Below are 27,997 nucleotides of genomic sequence, written 5' to 3'. Positions count from 1 at the left end.
CCTCCTTCCCTCCTTGCCAACGACTCTCTACCACTCACTGTCCGATTCTCCTACACTCTCTTACAAGTCATGAATGTGGTACGCTACCATGTTCTCTTATACATTCATATAAACACACACGCACACACACACGCACACACACACGCACACACACACACACACACACACACACACACACACACACACACTAATTTAACTGTCTTCATCTTATTCCAGGATGAGAAAAACCAGATCCTCACCACTAATGCCTGGCTTCAGATGGTGAGGATGACCCTGCATGTGTGTCCATGCCCGCTTGTGTGTGTGTGTGTGTGTGTGTGGCTCCCTGGCTGCGTTTAGACAGGCAGCCCAATTCTGTAATTTCTTTCACTAATTGGTATTTTGCTCTGAAAAAGATCTGATGTGAAAAGATCTGATGTGATTGGTCAAAATATCAATTCGTGGAAAGATATCAGAATTGGTCTGCCTGTGTAAACACAGCCCCTGTAACCTTAATAATTTATTGACTGGATTTGTATAGCAATGGTTTGACCACTACCTTCAGTGGAACCAGTCAGAGTACCCTGGAGTGAAAACCCTTCGCTTCACTACTGACCAGGTCTGGATACCTGATATACTACTGTACAACAGGTGTGTCTCTGTCTCTGTCTCTGTCTCTGTGTCTGTGTCTGTGACTCTGTCTCTGTGTCTGTGTCTCTCTCTCTCTCTCTCTCTCTCTCTCTCTCTCTCTCTCTCTCTCTCTCTCTCTCTCTCTCTCTCTCTCTCTCTCTCTCATAGCAAGAGCTTAACACACGTGCGTTGTACTATATACTGAGTTAGGAAGGACACCTGTATCTTTGTAGTGACTGGGTGCATTGATACACCATCCAAAATGGAATTAATAACACCATGCTCCAAGGGGTATTCAATGTCTGATTTTTTTTACGTCTCTACCAATAGGTGCTCTTCTTTGCGAGGAATTGGAAAATCTCCCTGGTCTTTGTGATTGAATCTGTTTGAAATTGACTTCTCGACTGAGGGACCTTACAGATAATTGTATGTGTGGGGTACAGAGATTAGGTAAAGAATCATGTTAAACACTAATATTGCACACAGAGCAAGCAATATATATATATAAAAAATAAAATAAAAAGTTGAATACTTATTGACTCAAGACAATCAGCTTTTCATTTTTAATTAATTTCAAAACATTTCTAAAAAACGTAATTCATCTTTCACATTATGGGGTACTTCATGTTGTCCAGTGACACAAAATCTCAAAGTAATCCATTTTAAATTCAGGCTGTAACACAACAAAACGTGGATAAAGTCAAGGGGTTGTGTCACAGATCCCCCCGGTACTACTGCTCATTCCATTCACCAGCTCCGTAGGTCAACGTCACCGGCCTTCTAGGCGTCACTGAACTGGATCATTACCACCAACCCCGGACTGTCTTGTCTCATTGGTTCCCATTCCCCCTGATTAGTATGTTATATATGTGCCCTCTGTTTCCCATTGTCCTTGTCGGTTACTGTTACCATGTCCCTTGGTCCTGTGAGTACCTGTGCTGTTGTTTCGGCTTCCATGATACGTGTTATTGTGCACTTGTTTTGCGGGCCTCGTATTATTTAGAGGTTTCCACCTCGCTCTTTTGTTTGGGTGGAGAGAATAAAACTCCTATTACGTATTCTTGCGCCTGTCTCCAATCATTAGACAACATGACAGAATAACTAACCTCTGTAATGGAGACAGCAGGAATGACCGAGCTGTCGACCATCGTAGAGGCAGTCCAGCATCAAAAGGACTGTCTCTCCAGACTCAGCAACGACATGGATACCATACGGCGTTTGGAGGGCAATGTACAGTCCCTCCAGTCTCCCGCACCGGTTCCGACACAAGCCCCCACACCACTACATGCCTCCGTCCCATCTGAGCCGCGGAATACCCCTGTCCCTTTGACAGCGCGCCCTCCACCGGATGGAACAAGTCGGCTCTGGTTAACGTGTTCCGCTGCGGACTGCGGGAGGAGGTACAGATGGAGTTAGCCTGCCGTGATGACAACCTGTCACTCCACCAGCTCATCAGCATGGCGATTCGTTTGGACAACCTCCAGCTGTCCCGACGAAGACCTACACGGAATCCGGAGCCCATTGCTACACCTGCTCCGTGGCCAGAGCTGATGGAGGTGGGTTCTGCATGTTTGCCCGAGGCAGAGTGTAGGAGAAGGAGGAATCTGGGCCTCTGCTCCTATTGGGGAGAAAGGGGTCATTTCTCCCTGACCTGCCCTCTATCCACTAATAGGCGAGGAGGTGACAAGCCAGGGAATTCTCCTGCTCCAACCCAGGTAGGATGTAAGATCTCCCCTCCTTTTCTGTCAACTCACCCAGTATGTTTTCCTATTAAATTCCCTGAATACCCTAGCCCCTCACTCCCATTAGCTCTGATTGATTCCAGAGCTGCCCGGCAATCTTTTGCCACTGCATTACGCATTCCTTTGGTTGCCCTACAGTCACCCATTCCAGTTCGAGCCCTGGATAATCGTCCAATAGGGACAGGTCTTGTACATCACATCACTGTTCCCGTTTCTCTGCTGACCCATGGGACTCATTTAGAACCTCCTTTTAGAACCTCCTTTTAGAACCTCATTTAGAACCTCCTCATTTAGAATCTCCTTTTTGATTGTTTTCGGTCTCCCCTGGTTGAGTTGGCGTAACCCTGTTATTTCCTGGTCCGAGGGGAGAATGCTGGGCTGGTCTCAGGAGTGTCAGGGGAGGTGTCTCGTGGTGTCTGTCAACACCACTACGTGGAAAGTCCGGACCACTCCATCTCTGCTCAGTCAAAGACACCCAGACACCTCCCTTATGGAAAGCTCCTTCCCCTGCCGGTTCCACAATGACCCTGGTGTCACCTTTCGGTGGACTTTGTCACTGAAACCCCTCCCTCCCAGGAGAACACCACCGTTCTTGTTGTTGTGAACCGGTTTTCCAAAGCTTGTCACCTCCTTCCTCTGCCTGGGCTCCCGTCGGCCATTCAAACCACGGAGGGTCTTTTAACGCACGTCTCCAGCACTATGGGATCCCGGAGGATATTGTGTCAGATCGTGGCCCTCAATTCACCTCACATGTATGGAAAGTGTTCATGGAACCTGGGGGTCACGGTCAGCCTCACCTCTGGGTACCATCCTCAAGTTAATGAGAAGGTGGAGAGGGTCAATCAGAAAGTGGGCAGGTTCATGAGGCGTTACTGTCAGGACCGGCCGGGGGTGTGGGCGGATTTTCTACATTGGGCTGCTTACGCACAGAAATCCCTCTGCCACTCCTCCACTAAAATCATTCCTTTCCCGTGCGTGTTGGGGTATCAGCCGGCCCTGGTGCTTTGGCATCCGAGCCAGGCACCAGAACCCCTCCGGTACTGCTGCGCATTTCGTTCACCAGATCCGGAGGTCTACGTCACCAGCCTTCTAGATGTCACTGAACTGGATTCATTACCGCCAACCCCGGACTGTCTTGTCTCATTCCCCCTGATTAGTATGTTATATATGTGCCCTCTGTTCCCTATTGTCCTTGTCGGTTATTGTTACCATGTCCCTTGGTCCTGTGAGTACCTGTGCTGTTGTTTCAACTTCCATGATACGTGTTATTGTGCACTTGTTTTACGGGTCTCGTCCTGTGTATTATTTACAAGCTCTTTTGTTTGGGTGGAGAGAATAAAAACCCCTATTACGCATTCCTGCACCTGTCTCCAATCATTAGACAACGTGAAAGGTTGTGAATGCTTTATGAGCTACATTATAATACGTTACATATTGTGATGAGTTGTTCGCAAATGAACAGCTCTTTTTGAACAGTTCTTTTTGATGAACTGGAACCATATTGTATCTGTGAATGAGGCGTTCATTTGACTCCCTGCTACTACTGCTTTATGAGCTCCAGACAACCATTCTCTGAAGCTATTCATTCCTCACTGCAGGAACAGTAGGTAGTGAGGAGAGAGCCAAGCAATCTAATTTCGTCATTTAAAATGTATTTGAACTCACATTTCACTATCTGTGTCATGTATTGTCATGTTGTGTCTTGTTTCTGTCCTTTCCCTTCACCCTGTCTCCCTCTGCTGGTCGTTATTAGGTTACCTTTTCTTCCCCTCTTTCCCCCAGCTGTTCCTTGTCTCCTCCTAACTACCTCGTCACCCCTTTTCCCACCTGTTCCCTTTTTCCCTCTGATTAGTCCTCTATATCTCTCTCTGTTTTTGTTTCTGTCTTTGTCGGATTCTTGTTTGTGTTATTCATGCCTGAACCAGACTATCGTCATGTTTGCTGCAACCTTGTCCTGTCCTGTCGGAATCTGCCGGTCCATCTGAGCCTACGTATGTTTTGTTATTAAAGAAGCTCTGTTTACGTTAATTCGCTTTTGGGTCCTCATTCACGCACCGTAACAGAAGAATCCGACCAAGAATGGACCCAGCGACTTCGGATCCTCTCCACTCAGCCGTCGAGATCCAGGGAGCGATGCTAGGCAGACACGAGCAGGAATTGTCTGCTGCTCGACATGCCGTTGAGACCCTGGCCACCCAAGTCTCCAACCTCACAGAACAGGTTCACCATCTCCGCCTCGATCCACCGGCCACTTCCAGGGCTTTCGAATCTCCGGAGCCCAGAATCAATAACCCGCCGTGTTACTCTGGGGAGCCCACTGAATGCCGCTCGTTCCTCACCCAGTGTGATATTGTGTTTTCTCTCCAGCCCAACACTTACTCCAGGAGCACTGCTCGTATCGCCTACATCATATCTCTCCTTACTGGACGGGCTCGTGAGTGGGGCACGGCAATCTGGGAGGCAAGGGCTGAGTGTACTAACCAGTATCAGGACTTTAAGGAGGAGATGATACGGGTTTTTGATCGATCTGTTTTTGGGGAGGAGGCTTCCAGGGCCCTGTCTTCCCTATGTCAAGGTAATCGATCCATAACAGACTACTCTATTGAGTTTCGCACTCTTGCTGCCTCCAGTGGCTGGAACGAGCCGGCTTTGCTCGCTCGTTTTCTGGAGGGTCTCCGCGCAGAGGTAAAGGATGAGATTCTCTCCCGGGAGGTTCCTTCCAGCGTGGATTCCTTGATTGAACTCGCTATTCGCATTGAGCGACGGGTTGATCTTCGTCACCGAGCTCGTGGAAAGGAGCTCGCGTTCTCCGTTGCCCCCCTCTCCGCATCACTACCATCTTCCTCTGCCGGCTCGGGTGCTGAGCCTATGCAGCTGGGAGGTATCCGCATCTCGACTAAAGAGAGGGAACGGAGAATCACCAACCGCCTCTGTCTCTATTGCGGTTCCGCTGGTCATTTTGTCACTTCATGTCCAGTAAAAGCCAGAGCTCATCAGTAAGCGGAGGGCTACTGGTGAGCGCTACTACTCCTGTCTCTCCTTCAAGATCCTGCACTACCTTGTCGGTCCATCTACGCTGGACCGGTTCGTCAGCTTCCTGCAGTGCCTTAATAGACTCTGGGGCGGAGGGCTGTTTTATGGACGAGACCTGGGCTCGGGAACATGACATTCCTCTCAGACAGTTAAGGGAGCCCACGGCCTTGTTCGCCTTGGATGGTAGTCCTCTCCCCAGGATTCAGCGTGAGACGCTACCTTTAACCCTCACTGTCTCTGGTAATCATAGCGAAACCATTTCTTTTTAAATTTTTCGTTCACCTTTTACACCTGTTGTTTTGGGCCATCCCTGGCTAGTTTGTCATAATCCTTCTATTAATTGGTCTAGTAATTCTATCCTCTCCTGGAACGTCTCTTGTCATGTGAAATGTTTAATGTCTGCTATCCCTCCTGTTTCCTCTGTCTCTTCTTCACAGGAGGAGCCTGGTGATTTGACAGGGGTGCCGGAGGAATATCACGATCTGCGCACGGTGTTCAGTCGGTCCAGGGCCACCTCTCTTCCTCCACACCGGTCGTATGATTGTAGTATTGATCTCCTTCCGGGAACCACTCCCCCCCGGGGTAGACTATACTCTCTGTCGGCTCCCGAACGTAAGGCTCTCGAAGATTATTTGTCTGTAGCTCTTGCCGCCGGTACCATAGTCCCCTCCTCCTCTCCCGCCGGAGCGGGGTTTTTTTTTGTTAAGAAGAAGGACGGGTCCCTGCGCCCCTGCATAGATTATCGAGGGCTGAATGACATAACAGTGAAGAATCGTTATCCGCTTCCTCTTATGTCTTCAGCCTTCGAGATCCTGCAGGGAGCCAGGTTTTTCACTAAGTTGGACCTTCGTAACGCTTACCATCTCGTGCGCATCAGGGAGGGGGACGAGTGGAAGACGGCGTTTAACACTCCGTTAGGGCACTTTGAATACCGGGTTCTTCCTTTCGGCCTCGCTAACGCTCCAGCTGTCTTTCAGGCATTAGTCAATGATGTCCTGAGAGACATGCTGAACATCTTTGTTTTCGTTTACCTTGACGATATCCTGATTTTTTCACCGTCACTCCAGATTCATGTTCAGCACGTTCGACGTGTCCTCCAGCGCCTTTTAGAGAATTGTCTTTTTGTGAAGGCTGAGAAGTGCACTTTTCATGCCTCCTCCGTCACATTTCTCGGTTCTGTTATTTCCGCTGAAGGCATTAAGATGGATCCCGCTAAGGTCCAGGCTGTCATTGATTGGCCCGTCCCTAAGTCACGCGTCGAGCTGCAGCGCTTTCTCGGCTTCGCGAACTTCTATCGTCGTTTCATCCGTAATTTCGGTCAGGTGGCAGCTCCTCTCACAGCCCTTACTTCTGTCAAGACGTGCTTTAAGTGGTCCGTTTCCGCCCAGGGAGCTTTTGATCTCCTCAAGAATCGTTTTACATCCGCTCCTATCCTTGTTACACCTGACGTCTCTAGACAGTTCGTGGTCGAGGTTGACGCGTCAGAGGTGGGCGTGGGAGCCATTCTTTCTCAGCGCTCCCTCTCTGACGACAAGGTCCACCCTTGCGCGTATTTTTCTCATCGCCTGTCGCCGTCGGAACGTAACTATGATGTGGGAAACCGCGAACTGCTCGCCATCCGCTTAGCCCTAGGCGAATGGCGACAGTGGTTGGAGGGGGCGACCGTTCCTTTTGTCGTTTGGACTGACCATAGGAACCTTGAGTACATCCGTTCTGCCAAACGACTTAATGCGCGTCAGGCGCGCTGGGCGCTGTTTTTCGCTCGTTTCGAGTTCGTGATTTCTTATCGTCCGGGCTCTAAGAACACCAAGCCTGATGCTTTATCTCGTCTCTTCAGTTCTTCAGTAGCCTCCACTGACCCCGAGGGGATTCTCCCTGAGGGGCGTGTTGTCGGGTTGACTGTCTGGGGAATTGAGAGGCAGGTAAAGCAAGCACTCACTCAAACTCCGTCGCCGCGCTCTTGTCCCAGGAACCTTCTTTTCGTTCCCGTTCCTACTCGTCTGGCCGTTCTTCAGTGGGCTCACTCTGCCAAGTTAGCCGGCCACCCTGGCGTTCGGGGTACGCTTGCTTCCATTCGCCAGCGTTTTTGGTGGCCCACCCGGGAGCATGACACGCGTCGCTTCGTGGCTGCTTGTTCGGTCTGCGCGCAGACTAAGTCCGATAACTCCCCTCCTGCCGGCCGTCTCAGGCCGCTTCCCATTCCCTCTCGACCGTGGTCTCACATCGCCTTAGATTTTGTCACCGGACTGCCTTCGTCAGCGGGGAAGACTGTTATTCTTACGGTTGTCGACAGGTTCTCTAAGGCGGCTCATTTTATTCCCCTTGCTAAGCTTCCTTCTGCTAAAGAGACGGCACAAATCATCATCGAGAATGTTTTCAGAATTCATGGCCTTCCGTCAGACGTCGTTTCGGACAGAGGTCCGCAATTCACGTCTCAATTTTGGAGGGAGTTTTGCCGTTTGATTGGGGCTTCCGTCAGTCTCTCTTCCGGCTTTCACCCCCAGTCTAACGGTCAAGCAGAACGGGCCAATCAGACTATTGGTCGCATCTTACGCAGTCTTTCTTTTCGCAACCCTGCGTCTTGGTCAGAACAGCTCCCCTGGGCAGAATACGCCCACAACTCGCTTCCTTCGTCTGCGACCGGGCTATCTCCTTTTCAGAGTAGCCTCGGGTACCAGCCTCCGCTGTTCTCATCTCAGTTCGCCGAGTCCAGCGTCCCCTCCGCTCAGGCTTTTGTCCAACGTTGCGAGCGCACCTGGAAGAGGGTCAGGTCTGCACTTTGCCGTTATAGGGCGCAGACTGTGAGGGCTGCTAATAAGCGTAGAACTAAGAGTCCTAGATATTGTCGCGGTCAGAGAGTTTGGCTCTCCACTCAGAACCTTCCCCTTAAGACCGCTTCTCGCAAGTTGACCCCGCGGTTCATTGGTCCGTTCCGTATTTCCCAGATCATTAATCCTGTCGCAGTTCGACTTCTTCTTCCGCGATATCTTCGTCGCGTCCACCCGGTCTTCCATGTCTCCTGTGTCAAGCCCGTTCTTCGCGCCCCCGCTCGTCTTCCCCCCCCCCCCCCCCATCCTTGTCGAGGGCGCACCCATCTACAGGGTCCGTAGGATTTTGGACATGCGTCCTCGGGGCCGTGGTCATCAGTACCTAGTAGATTGGGAGGGGTACGGTCCTGAGGAGAGGAGTTGGGTTCCCTCTCGGGACGTGCTGGACCGTGCGCTGATCGATGATTTCCTCCGTTGCCGCCAGGTTTCCTCCTCGAGTGCGCCAGGAGGCGCTCGGTGAGTGGGGGGGTACTGTCATGTATTGTCATGTTGTGTCTTGTTTCTGTCCTTTCCCTTCACCCTGTCTCCCTCTGCTGGTCGTTATTAGGTTACCTTTTCTTCCCCTCTTTCCCCCAGCTGTTCCTTGTCTCCTCCTAACTACCTCGTCACCCCTTTTCCCACCTGTTCCCTTTTTCCCTCTGATTAGTCCTCTATATCTCTCTCTGTTTTTGTTTCTGTCTTTGTCGGATTCTTGTTTGTGTTATTCATGCCTGAACCAGACTATCGTCATGTTTGCTGCAACCTTGTCCTGTCCTGTCGGAATCTGCCGGTCCATCTGAGCCTACGTATGTTTTGTTATTAAAGAAGCTCTGTTTACGTTAATTCGCTTTTGGGTCCTCATTCACGCACCGTAACAATCTGCATAATGGTAGGGAACATTTTAGGCTTTAAATTATAAATATTATATTTTTATGTTTCACACATTTTTTATGCACTACTAAATAAAGAGCCGTTTGGGAGCCAAATGAACGGCTCATTTAGGTGAACGGCACCAAAGATCTGGCTTCCCAAAAAATACTCATCACTAGTTACACCCTAACACAGTGATCTGAAACTCCTGGTTTACAGGCCACATCAAGCCTGCAAGTCACATAATTGCTGGCTTGCAAAATTATGTAATTCCTATTAGAATCTAGCCAGAGTGAAGATATCCAGACTAATAGATTGGATTAGTTTAGAAAAATGCCTTTTGTCTTTGTGTAGCATGAGCTTAATCAGCCAAACAATGTGTATGCAAAAACACAGGTATTAAAACAAAAAAAATCATCATGTAATAAAGCATGCTGGGAAATATGTTAATGATGGGCATGGCTTTGAGCAAACTAGAATCTAGTGTTGAGAAAACAGCTGGTTGCCTTGATATTTAAATTTAAATAAACTTAAATGCTATTTTGAAGTTCACTCAACCCAGAGAATGTTGCTGATTAAGCAACTGGTTAAGTTAAAGTATATACACACACACACACACACACACACACACACACACACACACACACACACACCTTGCTGATCTTTCTTTTTTGTCCTTCTCAGTGCTCATGATAAATTTGATGCCACCTTTAAGAGCTATGTGCTGGTCAACTCCAGTGGATTCTGTGAGTACCTACCTCCAGGTAAGTCTATAGATCAACCTTTCTCTCTGTTTATTCTTCCCTGACCTTCCCCTCTCTCATTTTAGTTTAACATAGATATAGGGGAGAGTGGGGTAAGTTGAGACAAGGGGTAAGTTGAGACAAGGGGTAAGTTGAGACAAGGGGTAAGTTGAGACACGTTGGTTTCTAATAAATCACACACAACATTTATAATTTGATCAAATATTTAGGAAGAGGTCATTTCAAGGAGTCTGTGAATGAAGAAACTACATGGAAAAAGTGGTAAGCAAGTTAGGTCCAAAAAAGTATTTTCACCAAGTCAAACAAATATATTGTGTTAGATGTTTTATGATGCTTATATCTAAACCAAAGTGTTTTACATCCTTACACCAAATACCATGCTTTTGTTTGAGAAGAGCGATCAACAACAAAAAAACATTTTCCACCATGACAGTATTGACACATTCACATCTGAATGTAAAATTATGACTTACATTCTGATATCTTGCTCTTATTTCTCTTCCTGAGGGTCCCAGTGATCAAATGAAGTGCCGTTTTCTTTGATAAAATCCATTTTTATAGCCTAAAATGAAACATTTTGTAAACCGTTTGTGTCGTGAATTCCATCTCTATCAACTTTTTACGGAGCATTCGACGTAATTACACACAGTAAACAATCGTTTATCTAGGCATAGTTGGTTTCAGTGCAAACTTCTGGATGTTTGCAACACAGCCAAACTTGATTGTTTTTTTTGTAGGGAGTATTGACTGAAGTGAACTGATTTGAAGACAACGAGCAATGACTTCATTGCGCACCAATAATATCAGTGAAGCTTCGTTGATTGACTGTATTTCTGCTCAATGACCAATGATGTTCTTGAAATCTAACTGGGTAGATAGCCAATGAGCTGAGGTAAACGCCAGTATGTGATGGTTATGGGTTGGACCACCATCCCTTGTTTGTAAATGCACGCGTAACAAACTTAATTCTCGCTTTGACCATCAGAGTAGGTGCAGTCACGCTTGTTATGCACAGCAGTGTTTTGGAAAGTAGTATTTTGGAAAGTGTTTTTTCAACGATTTCATTGAAGACATCATGGCGAATGAATCAGGGAAAGCGAAATCCAAGTCTAAGTAGACAGATTTGCACCAGATTATAGAAGAGATTGATCGGGAAAGTGAGACAGATTTTTTGTTTGATGAATCTTTGAGTGTTATGATTCAGACATTGAGGAGCTGTTTCTGCAAGGACAGGACGTACTTCTGGACGGGTAGGTGCTAATGCCGTTTTATGAAATATAAATATGTATATACAGTGGGGCAAAAAAGTATTTAGTCAGCCACCAATTGTGCAAGTTCTCCCACTTAAAAAGATGAGAGAGGCCTGTAATGTTCATCATAGGTACACTTCAACTATGACAGACAAAATGAGGAAAAAAAATCCAGAAAATCACATTGTAGGATTTTTAATGAATTTATTTGCAAATTATGGTGGAAAATAAGTATTTGGTCAATAACAAAAGTTTATCTCAATACTTTGTCATTGCCAACAAAGGGTATATAAAAGAGGTCAAATGTTTTCTGTAAGTCTTCACAAGGTTTTCACACACTGTTGCTGGTATTTTGGCCCATTCCTCCATGCAGATCTCCTCTAGAGCAGTGATGTTTTGGGGCTGTTGCTGGGCAACACGGACTTTCAACTCCCTCCAAAGATTTTCTATGGGGTTGAGATCTGGAGACTGGCTAGGCCACTCCAGGACCTTGAAATGCTTCTTACGAAGCCACTCCTTCGTTGCCCGGGCGGTGTGTTTGGGATCATTGTCATGCTGAAAGACCCAGCCACGTTTCATCTTCAATGCCCTTGCTGATGGAAGGAGGTTTTCACTCAAAATCTCACGATACATGGCCCCATTCATTCTTTCCTTTACATGGATCAGTCGTCCTGGTCCCTTTGCAGAAAAACAGCCCCAAAGCATGATGTTTCCACCCCCATGCTTCACAGTAGGTATGGTGTTCTTTGGATGCAACTCAGCATTCTTTGTCCTCCAAACACGACAAGTTGAGTTTTTTCCAAAAAGTTATATTTTGGTTTCATCTGACCATATGACATTCTCCCAATCTTTCCTGGATCATCCAAATGCTCTAGCAAACTTCAGACGGGCCTGAACATATACTGGCTTAAGCAGGGGGACACGTCTGGCATTGCAGGATTTGAGTCCCTGGCGGCGTAGTGTGTTACTGATGGTAGGCTTTGTTACTTTGGTCCCAGCTCTCTGCAGGTCATTCACTAGGTCCCCCCGTGTGGTTCTGGGAGTTTTGCTCACCGTTCTTGTGATCATTTTGACCCCACGGGGTGAAATCTTGCGTGGAGCCCCAGATCGAGGGAGATTATCAGTGGTCTTGTATGTCTTCCATTTCCTAATAATTGCTCCCACAGTTGATTTCTTCAAACCAAGCTGCTTACCTATTGCAGATTCAGTCTTCCCAGCCTGGTGCAGGTCTACAATTTTGTTTCTGATGTCCTTTGACAGCTCTTTGGTCTTGGCCATAGTGGGGTTTGGAGTGTGACTGTTTGAGGTTGTGGACAGGTGTCTTTTATACAAATAACAAGTTCAAACAGGTGCCATTAATACAGGTATCGAGTGGAGGACAGAGGAGCCTCTTAAAGAAGAAGTTACAGGTCTGTGAGAGCCAGACATCTTGCTTGTTTGTAGGTGACCAAATACTTATTTTCCAATTTGCAATGAAATGTGTGATGAAATGTGTAAAGTACACATTGGCTATAGTGTGTGTGTGTGTGTATGTATGTGTACGACCCATGGCCTGTATGTGTATTGTTTGTTTGTTGGTTTGTTTGAGCGTGTGTGTGTATGTGTGTGTGTATATATATATATATATATATATATATATATACACACAGTGCCTACACAGGTGGATTGTATTTATCCTCATTAGTCATTAGGTCAACATTGGATCATTCAGAGATCCTCACTGAACTTATGGAGAGAGTTTGCTGCACTGAAAGTAAAGGGGCTGAATAATTTTGCACGGCCAATTTTTCAGTTTTTGATTTGTTAAAAAAGTTTGAAATATCCAATAAATGTCCTTCCACTTCATGATTGTGTCCCACTTGTTGTTGATTCTTCACCAAAAAAATACAGTTTTATATCTTTATGTTTGAAGCCTGAAATGTGGCAAAAGGTCGCAAAGTTCAAGGGGGCCGAATAATTTCGCAAGGCAGTGTATATATATATATATATTTTCAATTTTTATTCAAATGGAATGGAGTAGAACAGCAAACACACACATGGCCACTGCGCCTGCTACTCCTCCCTATTTCCATATGAATTAGCTATTGGGTGCTGTTGGGGGGAGGGCAGGCCCACAACAATGGTCGGAGTTGATTGGAACAGCACTTAACCTTAGTGGCTGTTCCCTCTGCTCTATACAATACATATCTGTTTATTTTATGTGATGATAAAAGGCTAATACAACACAAATATTTTTTAAATGTTTTCTTTCACAGTGATAGCGACTCCGACGGGGAGCCCCCGGTGCCAAGCTCCCCGCTCTACCTCTGCCCCCTCTACTCCTGCCTCCAGTGGTGTTCATATGCCACAGTTCATTACTGCAGGCATGACTGTGCCTCAGGGCCAAAAGGGCACAGCATCGAGGCGCCGTTGTGTTCTGTGTCGCATGAAGTCCCGCATCACCTACACCACTTTTTCAGTTTGTCTCTGCTTTACATCAGAAAGAGACTGCTATGGGACATGGCACAGGCAGCAAAATATTGTGTAGAGGACTTCCAAAGGGTTTACCCCTGTATTTTTAAAATATTTTTAAAAACATTTTTATATATTTTTTTTGTGTGTTAGAATTGCTTTTTGATATGTTGTATATAGTTATTTGCACTGTTGTATAAAGTTATAGGTCATTTCACCAATTCGGCTACTTGGGTACATTTGGGCAACTTGTGTGGGACACCTGGGTGACTTCATACTAAATGTCATGTAGCTCACCCATTCCTGAAGTTATCAGTCTGAAACTTTGCACACCTACAGTTGCCCTCTTGTGTTATTCATCAAAATGATCTCCAGCATCCTATCTGACTGTGTGGCTATTCTATGTACATGTGAAAGATGATACTACAACAATAAAAAACAGAAAACGTATGCTCTTTCTTTCTCTTTTCTTCCATCAGATCTACTGTGTTATATTCTCCTACATTCAATTAACATTTCCACAAACTTCATAATGTTTCCATTCTAATGATACCAAGAATATGCATATCTTTGCCTCTGGGGCTGAGCTACAGGCAGTTAGATTAGGGTATGTCTTCAGGCGGAAATTGAGAACAAGGGATGCAGCCATAACAGGTTAAGGATTCACTTTGCTTACTTTAGACACACACATACATTCCTTCTTCCACAATGGTTATCATTTCCAATGCCCCTTGTCCATGCTACATAACCTCTTTCTTAGGAACTAACATTATTCATCAGATATTGTAAAACAGAGTAAAGTTTAATTAGTTATAGTTCTATTTCAATTTACACATTGTTTAGTCATTATTCATAAAATTCCTAACACTTCTTGTCCCAGGTATTTTTAGCAGTGCGTGTGAAGTGGACGTGCGTTGGTTTCCCTTTGACGTCCAGCACTGTGAGCTGAAGTTTGGCTCGTGGACGTTTGACGGCTGGCTGCTGGACCTCCAGATGCAGGAGGCTGACCTGTCAGGATACATGTCCAATGGAGAGTGGGACCTGCTGGGTGAGAGAACTGTCTGCCGCCGACCCTCTTGTATCTCTCTCTCCCCCATATTACTTTCTAATCTCTCACTCCCTCTTTCCTGCCCCCTCTTGTAGGTGTACCAGGTGATCGTCATGAGATATTTTATGAGTGCTGTACAGAGCCCTACTCTGACGTGACCTTTGTTGTGACCCTACGACGGAGAACTCTGTTCTACGCTCTCAACCTCCTCGTCCCCTGTGTTCTCATCTCCTCCTTGACACTGTTGGTGTTTCTAATGCCAGCCCAATCGGGGGAGAAGATCGGTCTGGGTGAGGAAAGGGGGAGGAGGAAAGGGGGAGGGAGAGGGAGAGGAGGAGGAAGAAGGAAGAGGGAGAGGCGTAGGACAGGGGAAGGGAGAAGAGGAGTATAAAAGGGAGAAGGGATGGAGACAGGAGAGATGTTGGAGGTGAAAAGGGGAGGTCTGAGGCACTGGAACATGTAAAATATGATGGAAATAGGGAAGATGATGAGGTGTAAGGGAAAGATAGAAGAGAAAGAAATTACAGTTCAGAGTGATGAAAAATAAATCAGGTGTTAGAGATGGAGAGATGAGATAATGGTCCTGCTGTATGTCTCTCTCTCTCTCTCTCTCTCTCTCTCTCTCTCGCTCTCTCTCTCTCTCTCTCTCTTTCTCTCTGTCTCTCTGTCTCTCTCCGTACCTGCCCTCTCTTTTATTGTTTCTCTGTCAGTAATTCTGCAGCGGTCCAAAAAAACCTCAAGTGATTTTTACAATCAGAAAGAGGGACAGAGATGGAGGGAGAGAAGGGGGGTGGGTAGGGGAGGGACAGAGGTGCAGGGAGAGAAGGGGTGTGGGTAGGGGAGGGACAGAGATAGAGGGAGAGAATGGGTGTGGGTAGGGGAGGGACAGAGATGGAGGGAGAGAAGGGGTGTGGGTAGGGGAGGGACAGAGATGGAGGGAGAGAAGGGGTGTGGGTAGGGGAGGGACAGAGATAGAGGGAGAGAACGGGTTTGGGTAGGGGAGGGACAGAGATAGAGGGAGAGGAGGGGGGGCAGAGAGGTGAGGGACAGTGATAGAGGGAGAGAAGGGGGGTGGGGAGGGGAAGGACAGAGATGGAGGGAGAAAAGGGAGAAGGGGAGGGACAGAGATGGGGGAGAGATGGATGGGTGGGGTGAGTTGGGGGGGTGAGTTGGCAGAGAGATGGAGAATTGTACTATCCACAAGTTTTGCTGTATTTCCCAGTGTAATAATACCATTTTCCCCATCTCTCTCTCCAGGCATTACAATTCTTCTCTCTCAGACTTTCTTCATGTTACTGGTGGCTGAGATTATGCCAGCTACCTCAGACTGCATACCACTGATAGGTCAGTGAATGGGTGTGTGTGTGTGTGTGTGTGTGTGTGGGTGTATGTCTCTGTATACGTGTACTATAATACTGTGTCTCCATCCTAGGTCAGTATTTTGTGAGTACCATGGTTACCGTAGGGATGTCAGTGGTGGCGACTGTAGTTGTACTTCAGTACCATCACCACGACCCCAACAGTGGAGACATGCCTCAATGGGTGAGGCTCTCTGTCTGTCTACTGATTATGACGTGTGTCTGTGACTGTCTGTGTGTGTTCCTCTCATATCTGTGAATGTCTGCACCTTGTGTGTGTCCTGTCCTCTTCTATCAGGTGCAGTTTGTTCTGCTGCAGTACATTACCTGGTTCCTCTTATCTACTTACTTTACAGCGCATTCGGAAAGTATTCAGACCCCTTTTCTATTTCCACATTTTGTTACGTTACAGCCTTATTCTAAAATGGATTAAATCGTTTTTCCCATCAATCTACACACAATACCCCATAATGACAAAGCAAAAACAGGTTTTTAGAAATGTTTGCAAATGTGTATATATATATATATATATATATATATATATATATATATATATATATATATATATATATAAAAAAATGAAATATCACATTTACATAAGTATTCAGACCCTTTACTCAGTACTTTGTTGAAGCACCGTTATCAGTAATTACTGCCTTGGGTCTTCTTGGGTATGACGCTACAAGCTTGCACACTTGTATTTGGGGAGTTTCTCTCATTCTTCTCTGCAGATCCTCTCAAACTCTGTCAGGTTGGATGGGGAGTGTCGCTACACAGCTATTTTCAGGTCTCTCCAGAGATGTTCAATCGGGTTCAAATCCGGACTCTGGCTGGGCAACTCAAGGACATTCAGAGACTTGTCCTGAAGCCACTCCTGCGTTGTCTTGGCTGTGTGCTTAGGGTAGTTATGCTGTTGGAAGGCGAACCTTTGCCCCAGTCTGAAGTCCTGAGTGCTCTGGAGCAGGTTTTCATCAAGGATATCTCTGTACTTTGCTCTGTTCATCTTTCCCTCGATCCTGACTAGTCTCCCAGTCCCTTCCTCTGAAAAACACCCCCACAGCATGTTGCTGCCACCGCCATGCTTCAATGTAGGGATGGTACCAGGTTTCCTCCAGACGTGAGGCTTGGCATTCAGGTCAAAGAGTTCAATCTTGATTTCATCAGACCAGAGAATATTGTTTCTAATCGTCTGAGAGTCCTTTTGGTGCTTTTTGGCAGGTGTTCGACACAATCCTGTCTTAGAGTTCTACGGACAATTCCTACGATCTCATGGCTTGGTTTTTGCTCTGGACCTTATATAGACAGGTGTGTGCCGTTCCAAATCTTGTCAAATCAATTGAATTTACCACAGGTGGATTCCAAACAAGTTGTTGGAACATTTCAAGAATGATCAATGGAAACAGGATACACCTGAGCTCAATTTTTAGTCTCATAACAAAGGGTCTGAAAACGTATGTAAATAAGGTATTTCTGTTTTTTATATTTCATACATTTTCAAACATTTGTTTCAAACATACCTGTTTTCGCTTTGTCATTATGGGGTATTTTGTGTAGATTGATGAGGATTTTTTTTTATTTAATCCATTTAGAATAAGGCTGTAATATAACAAAATGTGTAAAAAGGAAAGGGGTCTGAATACTTTCCAAATGCATTGTATTCCGTGTGTGTGTCCTCTCCCTCTCTCAGTTGGTTCTGGCACAGAAGGTCCCTGGGTCCTCTTACTTACTTATTGTGTGTGTGTCTCTCAGGTTGAGTTGGTTCTACTCCAGTGGGTTCCCTGGTTTCTGAGGATGAAGTGTCCAGAAGAGTGGGGTGAGCTCACACCCCAACACAGCCCCTCCAGCCCCCAGACCAAGACCTGCTCCTCTGCCCCCACCACCACCACCCCAGCCCCCTTAACCTTCCCCCAGAGCCTCACCTCTCTGCAGGCCAGTCTAAGACAGCCCAGCCAACCCCTACCACACCCACCTTCCAACCCTACCCTCCAGTCCTATCCCAACCATAACCCAAACCTCCAGCCTAATATCCACCTTAACCCAAATCGATATCCCCAGCCCCTTCTTAACCTACACCCCAACCTACACCCCAATCTCCCCTCCATCCCCCACGCTCAGCCCAATGGACATCTGCCATACATGGGCTTCCAGAGTCCTCCTGAACCTGACCCTGCTGTCACCTGGAGAGGAGGAAGAGGAGGAGGAGGAGAAGAAAGAAGGGGTTCTGACACCCGCATCCTCCACCACCACCCACCCTCCTCCATAATGTGGGTAGCCCCCTGCCACAACCCCCCACATCTCCAGACCCTGACCCCTCATCCTCAGGTTCCAGCTGTGTGGAGTATAGGGCTGGGGCAAGTGGAGTGGGTACTTGCCATGCCCAGGTCAGGGTGTTCCAGGCTGGGGAAGCAGAGACCCAGCTCCAGGCCCTGCTGACGGAGGTGCGGTTCCTGGCCGAGGGTCTCCGTGAGCAGGACCGCAGGGTGAGCATGGCAGAGAAGTGGCAGTTTGCAGCAGTGGTCATTGACCGGCTGTGTCTGGTGGGGTTCAGTGTGTTCAACATAATTTGTACCTTTGCAATCCTCATGGCCGCACCCAACTTTGCAGAGGCCGCCTCCAAGGACTTCTTCTGAGAAGGAGCCTCGCTGCTTCTAAATCGTTGCCACCACTCAAAAAAACAACAACAACATATATCCATATTTCTGCCAAGATGCGCTTTTAAGATCAGATTGACAAGTTACAACGTATATTTCTTGCATTTGATGCATTCAGAGTCTTTGGGGATTTTCATTTGGGGTAAATGGAGATTGGCAAACCCATGCTTAAGCTTATTTAAAGCTGCTATGCTGCATCAGTTGGGCTACAGGTTCTAATTATTTTAAAGAGACATTTTGTAGAATGTCCTCTTAAAAAGTCACCAGAAGTGACCATCTAACAGTCCTAAAAAATATATTTAAAAACATCCCGGGGGATCATGTCCCCGGACCCCCCCCCCCCCAGAAAGGGAGTGGGAGACTATGGAGCAATTTCAGTGGGAACATAAATTGTATTTGAATTCCATAATTTATGTATTATGATATTGAATTTAAATTCTGTGCAATTGCTGTGCCTTTCTTCTGTCTTCCGGGTCTTCATGCCCAGTTTGGCTAATGTAGGGAGTTATGTGTCAAATCCTTCACTGATGAGGATGTTATTGTCCTGTGGCCATGTGTTAATGAATGTGATATGTGTGATGATGGGAACTGGACAGAGAGGGGTCAGAAGTCATATTGGGCTGGCACCAGGTTCTGTGGCTTCAGCTCAGCTCAGCTCTGCTTCAAACAAAAGAACCATACACACACACGAACACCCACTAATAAATAAAACATAACTGGTTGTTGACAGACTGTCTAGAGGAACTACAATAGGTGTCAGTCTACGTTTTGCATCTCAAAATAAATAATATTATTTTCTACTTTTCTGTCTTTTCTGGACAGTCTCCCTCCGATCGAAGACAGAGACGCAGAGACAGAGAGTAGTTAACAGAGACGCAGAGACAGAGAGTAGTTAACAGAGACGCAGAGACAGAGAGTAGTTAACAGAGACGCAGAGACAGAGAGTAGTTAACAGAGAGGGAGACGCAGAGACAGAGAGTAGTTAACAGAGAGGGAGACACAGAGACAGAGAGTAGTTAACAGAGATGCAGAGACAGAGAGTAGTTAACAGAGACGCAGAGACAGAGAGTAGTTAACAGAGACAGAGAGTAGTTAACAGAGACGCAGAGACAGAGAGTAGTTAACAGAGACACAGAGACAGAGAGTAGTTAACAGAGACGCAGAGACAGAGAGTAGTTAACAGAGACGCAGAGACAGAGAGTAGTTAACAGAGACGCAGAGACAGAGAGTAGTTAACAGAGACGCAGAGGGAGAGAGTAGTTAACAGAGACAGAGAGTAGTTAACAGAGACGCAGAGACAGAGAGTAGTTAACAAATACGCAGAGGGAGAGAGTAGTTAACAGAGACGCAGAGGGAGAGAGTAGTTAACAGAGACGCAGAGGGAGAGAGTAGTTAACAGAGACGCAGAGGGAGAGAGTAGTTAACAGAGACGCAGAGGGAGAGGTGGAGGAAGGGAAGGAGAGGGAGAGATGCAGAGACAGAGAGTAGTTAACAGAGACGCAGAGGGAGAGAGTAGTTAACAGAGACGCAGAGGGAGAGGTGGAGGAAGGGAAGGAGAGGGAGAGATGCAGAGACAGAGAGTAGTTAACAGAGACGCAGAGGGAGAGAGTAGTTAACAGAGACGCAGAGGGAGAGGTGGAGGAAGGGAAGGAGAGGGAGAGATGCAGAGACAGAGAGTAGTTAACAGGGACGCAGAGGGAGAGTTGGAGGAAGGGAAGGAGAGGGAGAGATGCAGAGGGAGAGGTGGAGGAAGGGAAGGAGAGGGAGAGATGCAGAGACAGAGAGTAGTTAACAGAGACGCAGAGGGAGAGTTGGAGGAAGGGAAGGAGAGGGAGAGATGCAGAGACAGAGAGTAGTTAACAGAGACGCAGAGGGAGAGGTGGAGGAAGGGAAGGAGAGGGAGAGATGCAGAGACAGAGAGTAGTTAACAGAGACGCAGAGGGAGAGGTGGAGGAAGGGAAGGAGAGGGAGAGATGCAGAGGGAGAGGTGGAGGAAGGGAAGGAGAGGGAGAGACGCAGAGGGAGAGGTGGAGGAAGGGAAGGAGAGGGAGAGATGCAGAGGGAGAGGTGGAGGAAGGGAAGGAGAGGGAGAGATGCAGAGACAGAGAGGCAGAGGAAGGGAAGGAGAGGGAGAGATGCAGAGACAGAGAGGCAGAGGAAGGGAAGGAGAGGGAAAGATGCAGAGACAGAGAGAGACAGAGGCAGAGAGAGATGTGGGATAGAGATAGGCAGAGAGAGATTGAGTGATGTATGGTGAGATGGAAAGAAGAGAGAGGGGGAGGAGGGGAGACATGCAGAGAGAGATAAGGAAGTGGGGGGGGGGGGGGGGGGGGGGGTAGATAAAAGGGCTGACAAAGAAAACGGTAAAGACACAGGGTTTAATCTGATTTGTCATTACTGGAGGAGGCTGATTGGCGGATAGTTCTCTCTCTGACGGCAGGACTAAACAGCTTCACTGTAGAGTAATGGGAGAGATACATACACATGGATGTGCTCTCAAATGTGCACATACAAATGAATGCGCACACACACATACCAGTGGAGGCTGGTGTGAGGAATTAGTTGGGGACGGGTTCGTTGTAATGTCTGGAATGGAGTAATGGAATGGAGTCAAACGTGGTGTCCATATGTTTTATGTGTTTGATACTGTTCCATTGATTCCTTTCCAGCCATTTAAATGAGCCTGTCATCCTATAGCTCCTCACACAAGCCTCCTTTGACTGACACACACACACACACACACACACACACACACACACACACACACACACACACACACACACACACACACTGAATCTTTGGTCAATAAGGAGCCACCATCTGACTGTCTAATGGATAATTGTCTTATCCACTCTCATCAAAGGGATTGGGAGCGAGAGAGAGATAGAGAGAGAGTGAGAGCAGCTGGAGGTTGTGATATGTCCATTCTGATTTAAGATGCGAGAGAAACAGAGAAAGAGTGTGTGAGAGAGATATTGCAGATTAGAGGGAGAGATAGTAGGGACATGATTGACAAGTGAAGCAGCCTATGGGAGCAGCGTATGAGGCAGGATGATCCATTGAGTAAACAGACATCAAAAGTAAGCATGTTGGAGATTCGGTTCCCAATTCAATAATTGAATCACAATTCCATGTCACAGATAAAGGAAAGGGGGATACCTAGTCAGTTGTACAACTCAATGGATTCAACTGAAATGTGTCTTCCACATTTAGCCCGTTTGAATCAGAGAGCTGCCATAATCAACATCCACGTCTTCGGCGCCCGGGGAACAGTGGGTTAACTGCCTTGCTCAGGGGCAGAACGACAGATTTTTACCTTGTCAGCTCGGGGATTCGATCCAGCAACCACTAGGCTACCTGCCGCCCCAGGAAAACCCCATTGTATTTAAAAATTGGTGTGGTGTTGCCTCAACATCCACCAGAGGATATTGAATCAGGTGTGTTACTGCTTGGCTGGAGCAAATGCCTGCACCCACACCGACCCTCTGTTAGAATACTGGCCAGTCCTGTTCTATAGGAAGTGACCTAGTGTTTCTCAGTGAAAGAGAGACCCCTGCAGGTCGTTGTAAGCACTACAGCTTCTTCAGACACATGGACCAGTGTAGCAACTGAACCAGACACACAACTAAACTAACACCATACATATATCAATACATACAGGGATGGAATTTAAGGATCTGGGCACTGGTCAGCCAAGCTAGTGAACAGCAATTTTAACTAGCCCAGTTCCAAAGTCTTTGCTATGGGATATTAGAAGGCAAAGATTAAGAGTGCTAGTTTGGCACGTTTTCTACTATACTGTTCTGAAAAGTACTAGCCTTGGGCTAGCTCAATTTCCATTCCTGAATACATACCAACACCATAGACAGAGAGCAAGCAGCAGTGAGATTGGTCACTGACATGCCTCAAACTGACCACCCTCTACTGTAGGATGTCCTACAGAGAGAGACAGCCTGGCAGAGTCCTCCGTGAGTAGAATGAACTGACCACCCTCTACTGTAGGATGACCTACAGAGAGAGACAGCCTGGCAGAGTCCTCCGTGAGTAGAATGAACTGTCCACCCTCTACTGTAGGATGACCTACAGAGAGAGACAGCCCTGGCAGAGTCCTCCGTGAGTAGAATGAACTGACCACCCTCTACTGTAGGATGACCTACAGAGAGAGACAGCCTGGCAGAGTCCTCCGTGAGCAGAATGAACTGTCCACCCTCTACTGTAGGATGACCTACAGAGAGAGACAGCCTGGCAGAGTCCTCCGTGAGCAGAATGAACTGTCCACCCTCTACTGTAGGATGACCTACAGAGAGAGACAGCCCTGGCAGAGTCCTCCGTGAGTAGAATGAACTGACCACCCTCTACTGTAGGATGACCTACAGAGAGAGACAGCCTGGCAGAGTCCTCCGTGAGCAGAATGAACTGTCCACCCTCTACTGTAGGATGTCCTACAGAGAGAGACAGCCCTGGCAGAGTCCTCCGTGAGTAGAATGAACTGACCACCCTCTACTGTAGGATGACCTACAGAGAGAGACAGCCTGGCAGAGTCCTCCGTGAGCAGAATGAACTGACCACCCTCTACTGTAGGATGACCTACAGAGAGAGACAGCCTGGCAGAGTCCTCCGTGAGCAGAATGAACTGTCCACCCTCTACTGTAGGATGTCCTACAGAGAGAGACAGCCTGGCAGAGTCCTCCGTGAGCAGAATGAACTGACCACCCTCTACTGTAGGATGACCTACAGGGAGAGACAGCCCTGGCAGAGTCCTCCGTGAGCAGAATGAACTGACCACCCTCTACTGTAGGATGTCCTACAGAGAGAGACAGCCTGGCAGAGTCCTCCGTGAGCAGAATGAACTGTCCACCCTCTACTGTAGGATGACCTACAGAGAGAGACAGCCCTGGCAGAGTCCTCCGTGAGTAGAATGAACTGACCACCCTCTACTGTAGGATGACCTACAGAGAGAGACAGCCTGGCAGAGTCCTCCGTGAGCAGAATGAACTGTCCACCCTCTACTGTAGGATGTCCTACAGAGAGAGACAGCCCTGGCAGAGTCCTCCGTGAGTAGAATGAACTGACCACCCTCTACTGTAGGATGACCTACAGAGAGAGACAGCCTGGCAGAGTCCTCCGTGAGCAGAATGAACTGACCACCCTCTACTGTAGGATGACCTACAGAGAGAGACAGCCTGGCAGAGTCCTCCGTGAGCAGAATGAACTGTCCACCCTCTACTGTAGGATGTCCTACAGAGAGAGACAGCCTGGCAGAGTCCTCCGTGAGCAGAATGAACTGACCACCCTCTACTGTAGGATGACCTACAGGGAGAGACAGCCCTGGCAGAGTCCTCCGTGAGCAGAATGAACTGACCACCCTCTACTGTAGGATGTCCTACAGAGAGAGACAGCCTGGCAGAGTCCTCCGTGAGCAGAATGAACTGACCACCCTCTACTGTAGGATGACCTACAGAGAGAGACAGCCCTGGCAGAGTCCTCCGTGAGCAGAATGAACTGACCACCCTCTACTGTAGGATGTCCTACAGAGAGAGACAGCCTGGCAGAGTCCTCCGTGAGCAGAATGAACTGACCACCCTCTACTGTAGGATGACTTACAGGGAAAGACAGCCCTGGCAGAGTCCTCCGTGAGCAGAATGAACTGACCACCCTCTACTGTAGGATGTCCTACAGAGAGAGACAGCCTGGCAGAGTCCTCCGTGAGCAGAATGAACTGACCACCCTCTACTGTAGGATGACCTACAGAGAGAGACAGCCCTGGCAGAGTCCTCCGTGAGCAGAATGAACTGACCACCCTCTACTGTAGGATGTCCTACAGAGAGAGACAGCCTGGCAGAGTCCTCCGTGAGCAGAATGAACTGACCACCCTCTACTGTAGGATGACCTACAGAGAGAGACAGCCTGGCAAAGTCCTCCGTGAGCAGAATGAACTGACCACCCTCTACTGTAGGATGACCTACAGAGAGAGACAGCCTGGCAAAGTCCTCCGTGAGCAGAATGAACTGACCACCCTCTACTGTAGGATGACCTACAGAGAGAGACAGCCTGGCAGAGTCCTCCGTGAGCAGAATGAACTGACCACCCTCTACTGTAGGATGACCTACAGAGAGAGACAGCCTGGCAGAGTCCTCCGTGAGCAGAATGAACTGTCCACCCTCTACTGTAGGATGTCCTACAGAGAGAGACAGCCTGGCAGAGTCCTCCGTGAGCAGAATGAACTGACCACCCTCTACTGTAGGATGACCTACAGGGAGAGACAGCCCTGGCAGAGTCCTCCGTGAGCAGAATGAACTGACCACCCTCTACTGTAGGATGTCCTACAGAGAGAGACAGCCTGGCAGAGTCCTCCGTGAGCAGAATGAACTGACCACCCTCTACTGTAGGATGTCCTACAGAGAGAGACAGCCTGGCAGAGTCCTCCGTGAGCAGAATGAACTGACCACCCTCTACTGTAGGATGACTTACAGGGAGAGACAGCCCTGGCAGAGTCCTCCGTGAGCAGAATGAACTGACCACCCTCTACTGTAGGATGTCCTACAGAGAGAGACAGCCTGGCAGAGTCCTCCGTGAGCAGAATGAACTGACCACCCTCTACTGTAGGATGACCTACAGAGAGAGACAGCCCTGGCAGAGTCCTCCGTGAGCAGAATGAACTGACCACCCTCTACTGTAGGATGTCCTACAGAGAGAGACAGCCTGGCAGAGTCCTCCGTGAGCAGAATGAACTGACCACCCTCTACTGTAGGATGACCTACAGAGAGAGACAGCCTGGCAAAGTCCTCCGTGAGCAGAATGAACTGACCACCCTCTACTGTAGGATGACCTACAGAGAGAGACAGCCTGGCAAAGTCCTCCGTGAGCAGAATGAACTGACCACCCTCTACTGTAGGATGACCTACAGAGAGAGACAGCCTGGCAAAGTCCTCCGTGAGCAGAATGAACTGACCACCCTCTACTGTAGGATGTCCTACAGAGAGAGACAGCCTGGCAGAGTCCTCCGTGAGCAGAATGAACTGACCACCCTCTACTGTAGGATGTCCTACAGAGAGAGACAGCCTGGCAGAGTCCTCCGTGAGCAGAATGAACTGTCCACCCTCTACTGTAGGATGTCCTACAGAGAGAGACAGCCTGGCAGAGTCCTCCGTGAGCAGAATGAACTGACCACCCTCTACTGTAGGATGTCCTACAGAGAGAGACAGCCTGGCAGAGTCCTCCGCGAGCAGAATGAACTGACCACCCTCTACTGTAGGATGTCCTACAGGAAGCCCTGGCAGAGTCCTCCGCGAGCAGAATGAACTGTCCAGCATCAATGCAAGGACAAATGAACTGAAAAATTTGACCATAACTACCGCTGTCAGTCTTTTTCATAACCAAATGTGACTTTTAAACTGTGCATTCTACATCATTCAGGCTGTGATCAAATCAAAATCATTGAAAATAACTAAGGTTACGTATGTAACCCCACGGGTTACGTGAGTGATCCGATCCCTCCAATATGGTGTCCTTCCGCTCAGCAGGATACATTCTGAGTAAGAATTTCGGATTAGTCCCGTGTACCAGGTAGTGCTGCGGCTGACCCCCTTAAATAGCTTCCACGCACTACTCCCACCTTGTGTCCTTTTCGGGCTGCCGTAGATCACTGACAAGAGAATTGGTGTGATCCAATAGCTCACATAACCGTGGTTACATACGTAACCATCATTATGTAGTAATATATTGATCACTCCAATATGGTATCACAATACCAGATAAATCGGTGAACTAGGCCAGGCCAGACAAGAGCAAAATCCCGTAGGACTGAGCTCAGGGCAGTCATTGTTGCTGTGTCCCTTCATCCCCTTCCAGGGAAGTGGGGTCAACACCCAACAAGGCCGTCCCGACCTGGTTGGTGGCAGCAACATTGACTCGATAGTACCTAGGAAAAGTGCTAGACGATGCCTGTGTCACATCTGCTCCTGCCACACCCCCTAGTGGTCATCCGGTGTCTGCTTGACCTGCAGCCATTCCCCAGAACACCCTTTCTCTCTCTTTCCCCCTCCCTTTCTGTTTGTGTGATTGTGTGGTTGGAGACAGGTGTGCTGGATTCAGAGCAGATCCCTACCAGCTGCAACTCGTTCCATTATCAAGACCTCTACAAATACTCAGTCCTGCCACTTCCACTCTGTCAGATCGTAATCTCTGCTCAGTCAGTTCATGATTCTAGCTATTTATGATTATTCAAGATCCTGTTACTCTGCTGTACCTGTTTCCCTGCCTGACGCTGTTTATCCTCTCACTACAGTTTTGCCGCCCTGACTCTGTCTCCTGTTCCACATCTCACCACCCTGCTACCTTGTTCTGGACTCACCACACCACCTCTCCCTTGGATTCCCATCCAGACCTGTTTCCTCTGTCCCAACCCAGCTCACTCCAACCCCAGCCTCCACTTCTGGTTTCCTACAACTCATCTGAGCTTCCCTGGATCTGCACTTCATTTCTCTCTGTGTACAATAAATATATTGGTTCATTCATCCCTGTTTCCTGGTCTGAGTCTGCTCTTGGGTTCCCCTGTGCTGCTCCACCTGACACCCTGTGGTAGAAATTATATTGGAAGAGATACTTCCAAACAACTTTATTATAAGATTTGCAAAAATTGAGCAGTTCAACAATCCACTCACAGTGCACAGTTAAAAAGCCCAACGAACAGAGTTGGCGTTCTCCTTTTACAGAAAGTACATCCTCTTATCTATGTGGCAGATTACATAAACAGGGCCTGGGAACAGAGTTTACCATTTTTTGTTCCTCCCTGCAATTCCCACTTAGCTACATTCCTGCTGGTAATAAACACAGGAGGTCACACATTGCGGTCACACCCAAACGGCTCATAAATCTGTACGCTCAGTCACACAAGACAAGTTTGTATCAGTAAAAAACACTAGCATATAACAATGGACAATCTTTAAGAAAAAAACAGCATAGTATATCTAATTAAACAATATAGTATGTAATGAATATTCATTTCCTCCACACGCCTAACTGGCCGAGGAAGTTAATCAAGGGGAACTCCTCGGAGCAGGACCCACGATGTAGCTACCCCTCTTGTTAGAGCCGATTTGGACATATTTGTATAAAAGACAGAACATACAGAGCTCCATGTACGTTTGTGTAATATATTAAATATGAATGTATATGATGAAATATTAGGTACGTACCTTTATGATTTATATTTACCTGATTGAGATGTATTCATTTGTTGTTGGTGTAACTTCGTTTTTGCCCATTTTTTTTTTTAGATAAAAGAAGAATAAACCTTTTTGTTGCACCATATCCCTGGATCTCATTGAATGTTTTGGCCGTTTGGAAACCTTGAGTGTGGACTGTATGCTTACGAAACAACCCGGCTTCAGGCTAGGGCAGTGGCTATGGTAA

General features: G+C 47.5%; 2 protein-coding genes across 2 annotated transcripts in view; both read left to right on the top strand.

The window, feature by feature from the left end:
- Positions 1-27,997, top strand: part of LOC110519673 (neuronal acetylcholine receptor subunit alpha-7-like) — a 68,351-nt gene that overhangs the window by 20,223 nt on the left and 20,131 nt on the right. The gene's annotated exons all lie outside the window — the stretch shown is intronic.
- LOC110534246 (neuronal acetylcholine receptor subunit alpha-7-like) lies at positions 23-27,099 on the top strand. Its single transcript, XM_036939694.1, has 10 exons — positions 23-78; positions 217-261; positions 521-630; positions 9,746-9,825; positions 14,407-14,574; positions 14,670-14,864; positions 15,832-15,918; positions 16,007-16,116; positions 17,682-18,412; positions 26,871-27,099. Exons 1-9 carry the CDS (start codon positions 70-72, stop codon positions 18,363-18,365), a joined length of 1,488 nt encoding a protein of 495 aa, XP_036795589.1. The 5' UTR covers positions 23-69; the 3' UTR covers positions 18,366-18,412; positions 26,871-27,099.

This window comes from Oncorhynchus mykiss, chromosome 2, assembly GCF_013265735.2.
Source record: "Oncorhynchus mykiss isolate Arlee chromosome 2, USDA_OmykA_1.1, whole genome shotgun sequence".
In the NCBI taxonomy this organism is placed as follows: domain Eukaryota; kingdom Metazoa; phylum Chordata; class Actinopteri; order Salmoniformes; family Salmonidae; genus Oncorhynchus; species Oncorhynchus mykiss.
This window is presented reverse-complemented; position numbering and strand designations above follow the sequence as displayed.

Bases quoted from the DNA above. Each gene is read 5' to 3' on its own strand.
- LOC110534246 (XM_036939694.1), top strand. The intron at 262-520 runs GTGAGGATGACC...GGATTTGTATAG, and splicing joins CTAATGCCTGGCTTCAGATG to CAATGGTTTGACCACTACCT. The intron at 14,865-15,831 runs GTGAGGAAAGGG...CTCTCTCTCCAG, and splicing joins GGGGGAGAAGATCGGTCTGG to GCATTACAATTCTTCTCTCT.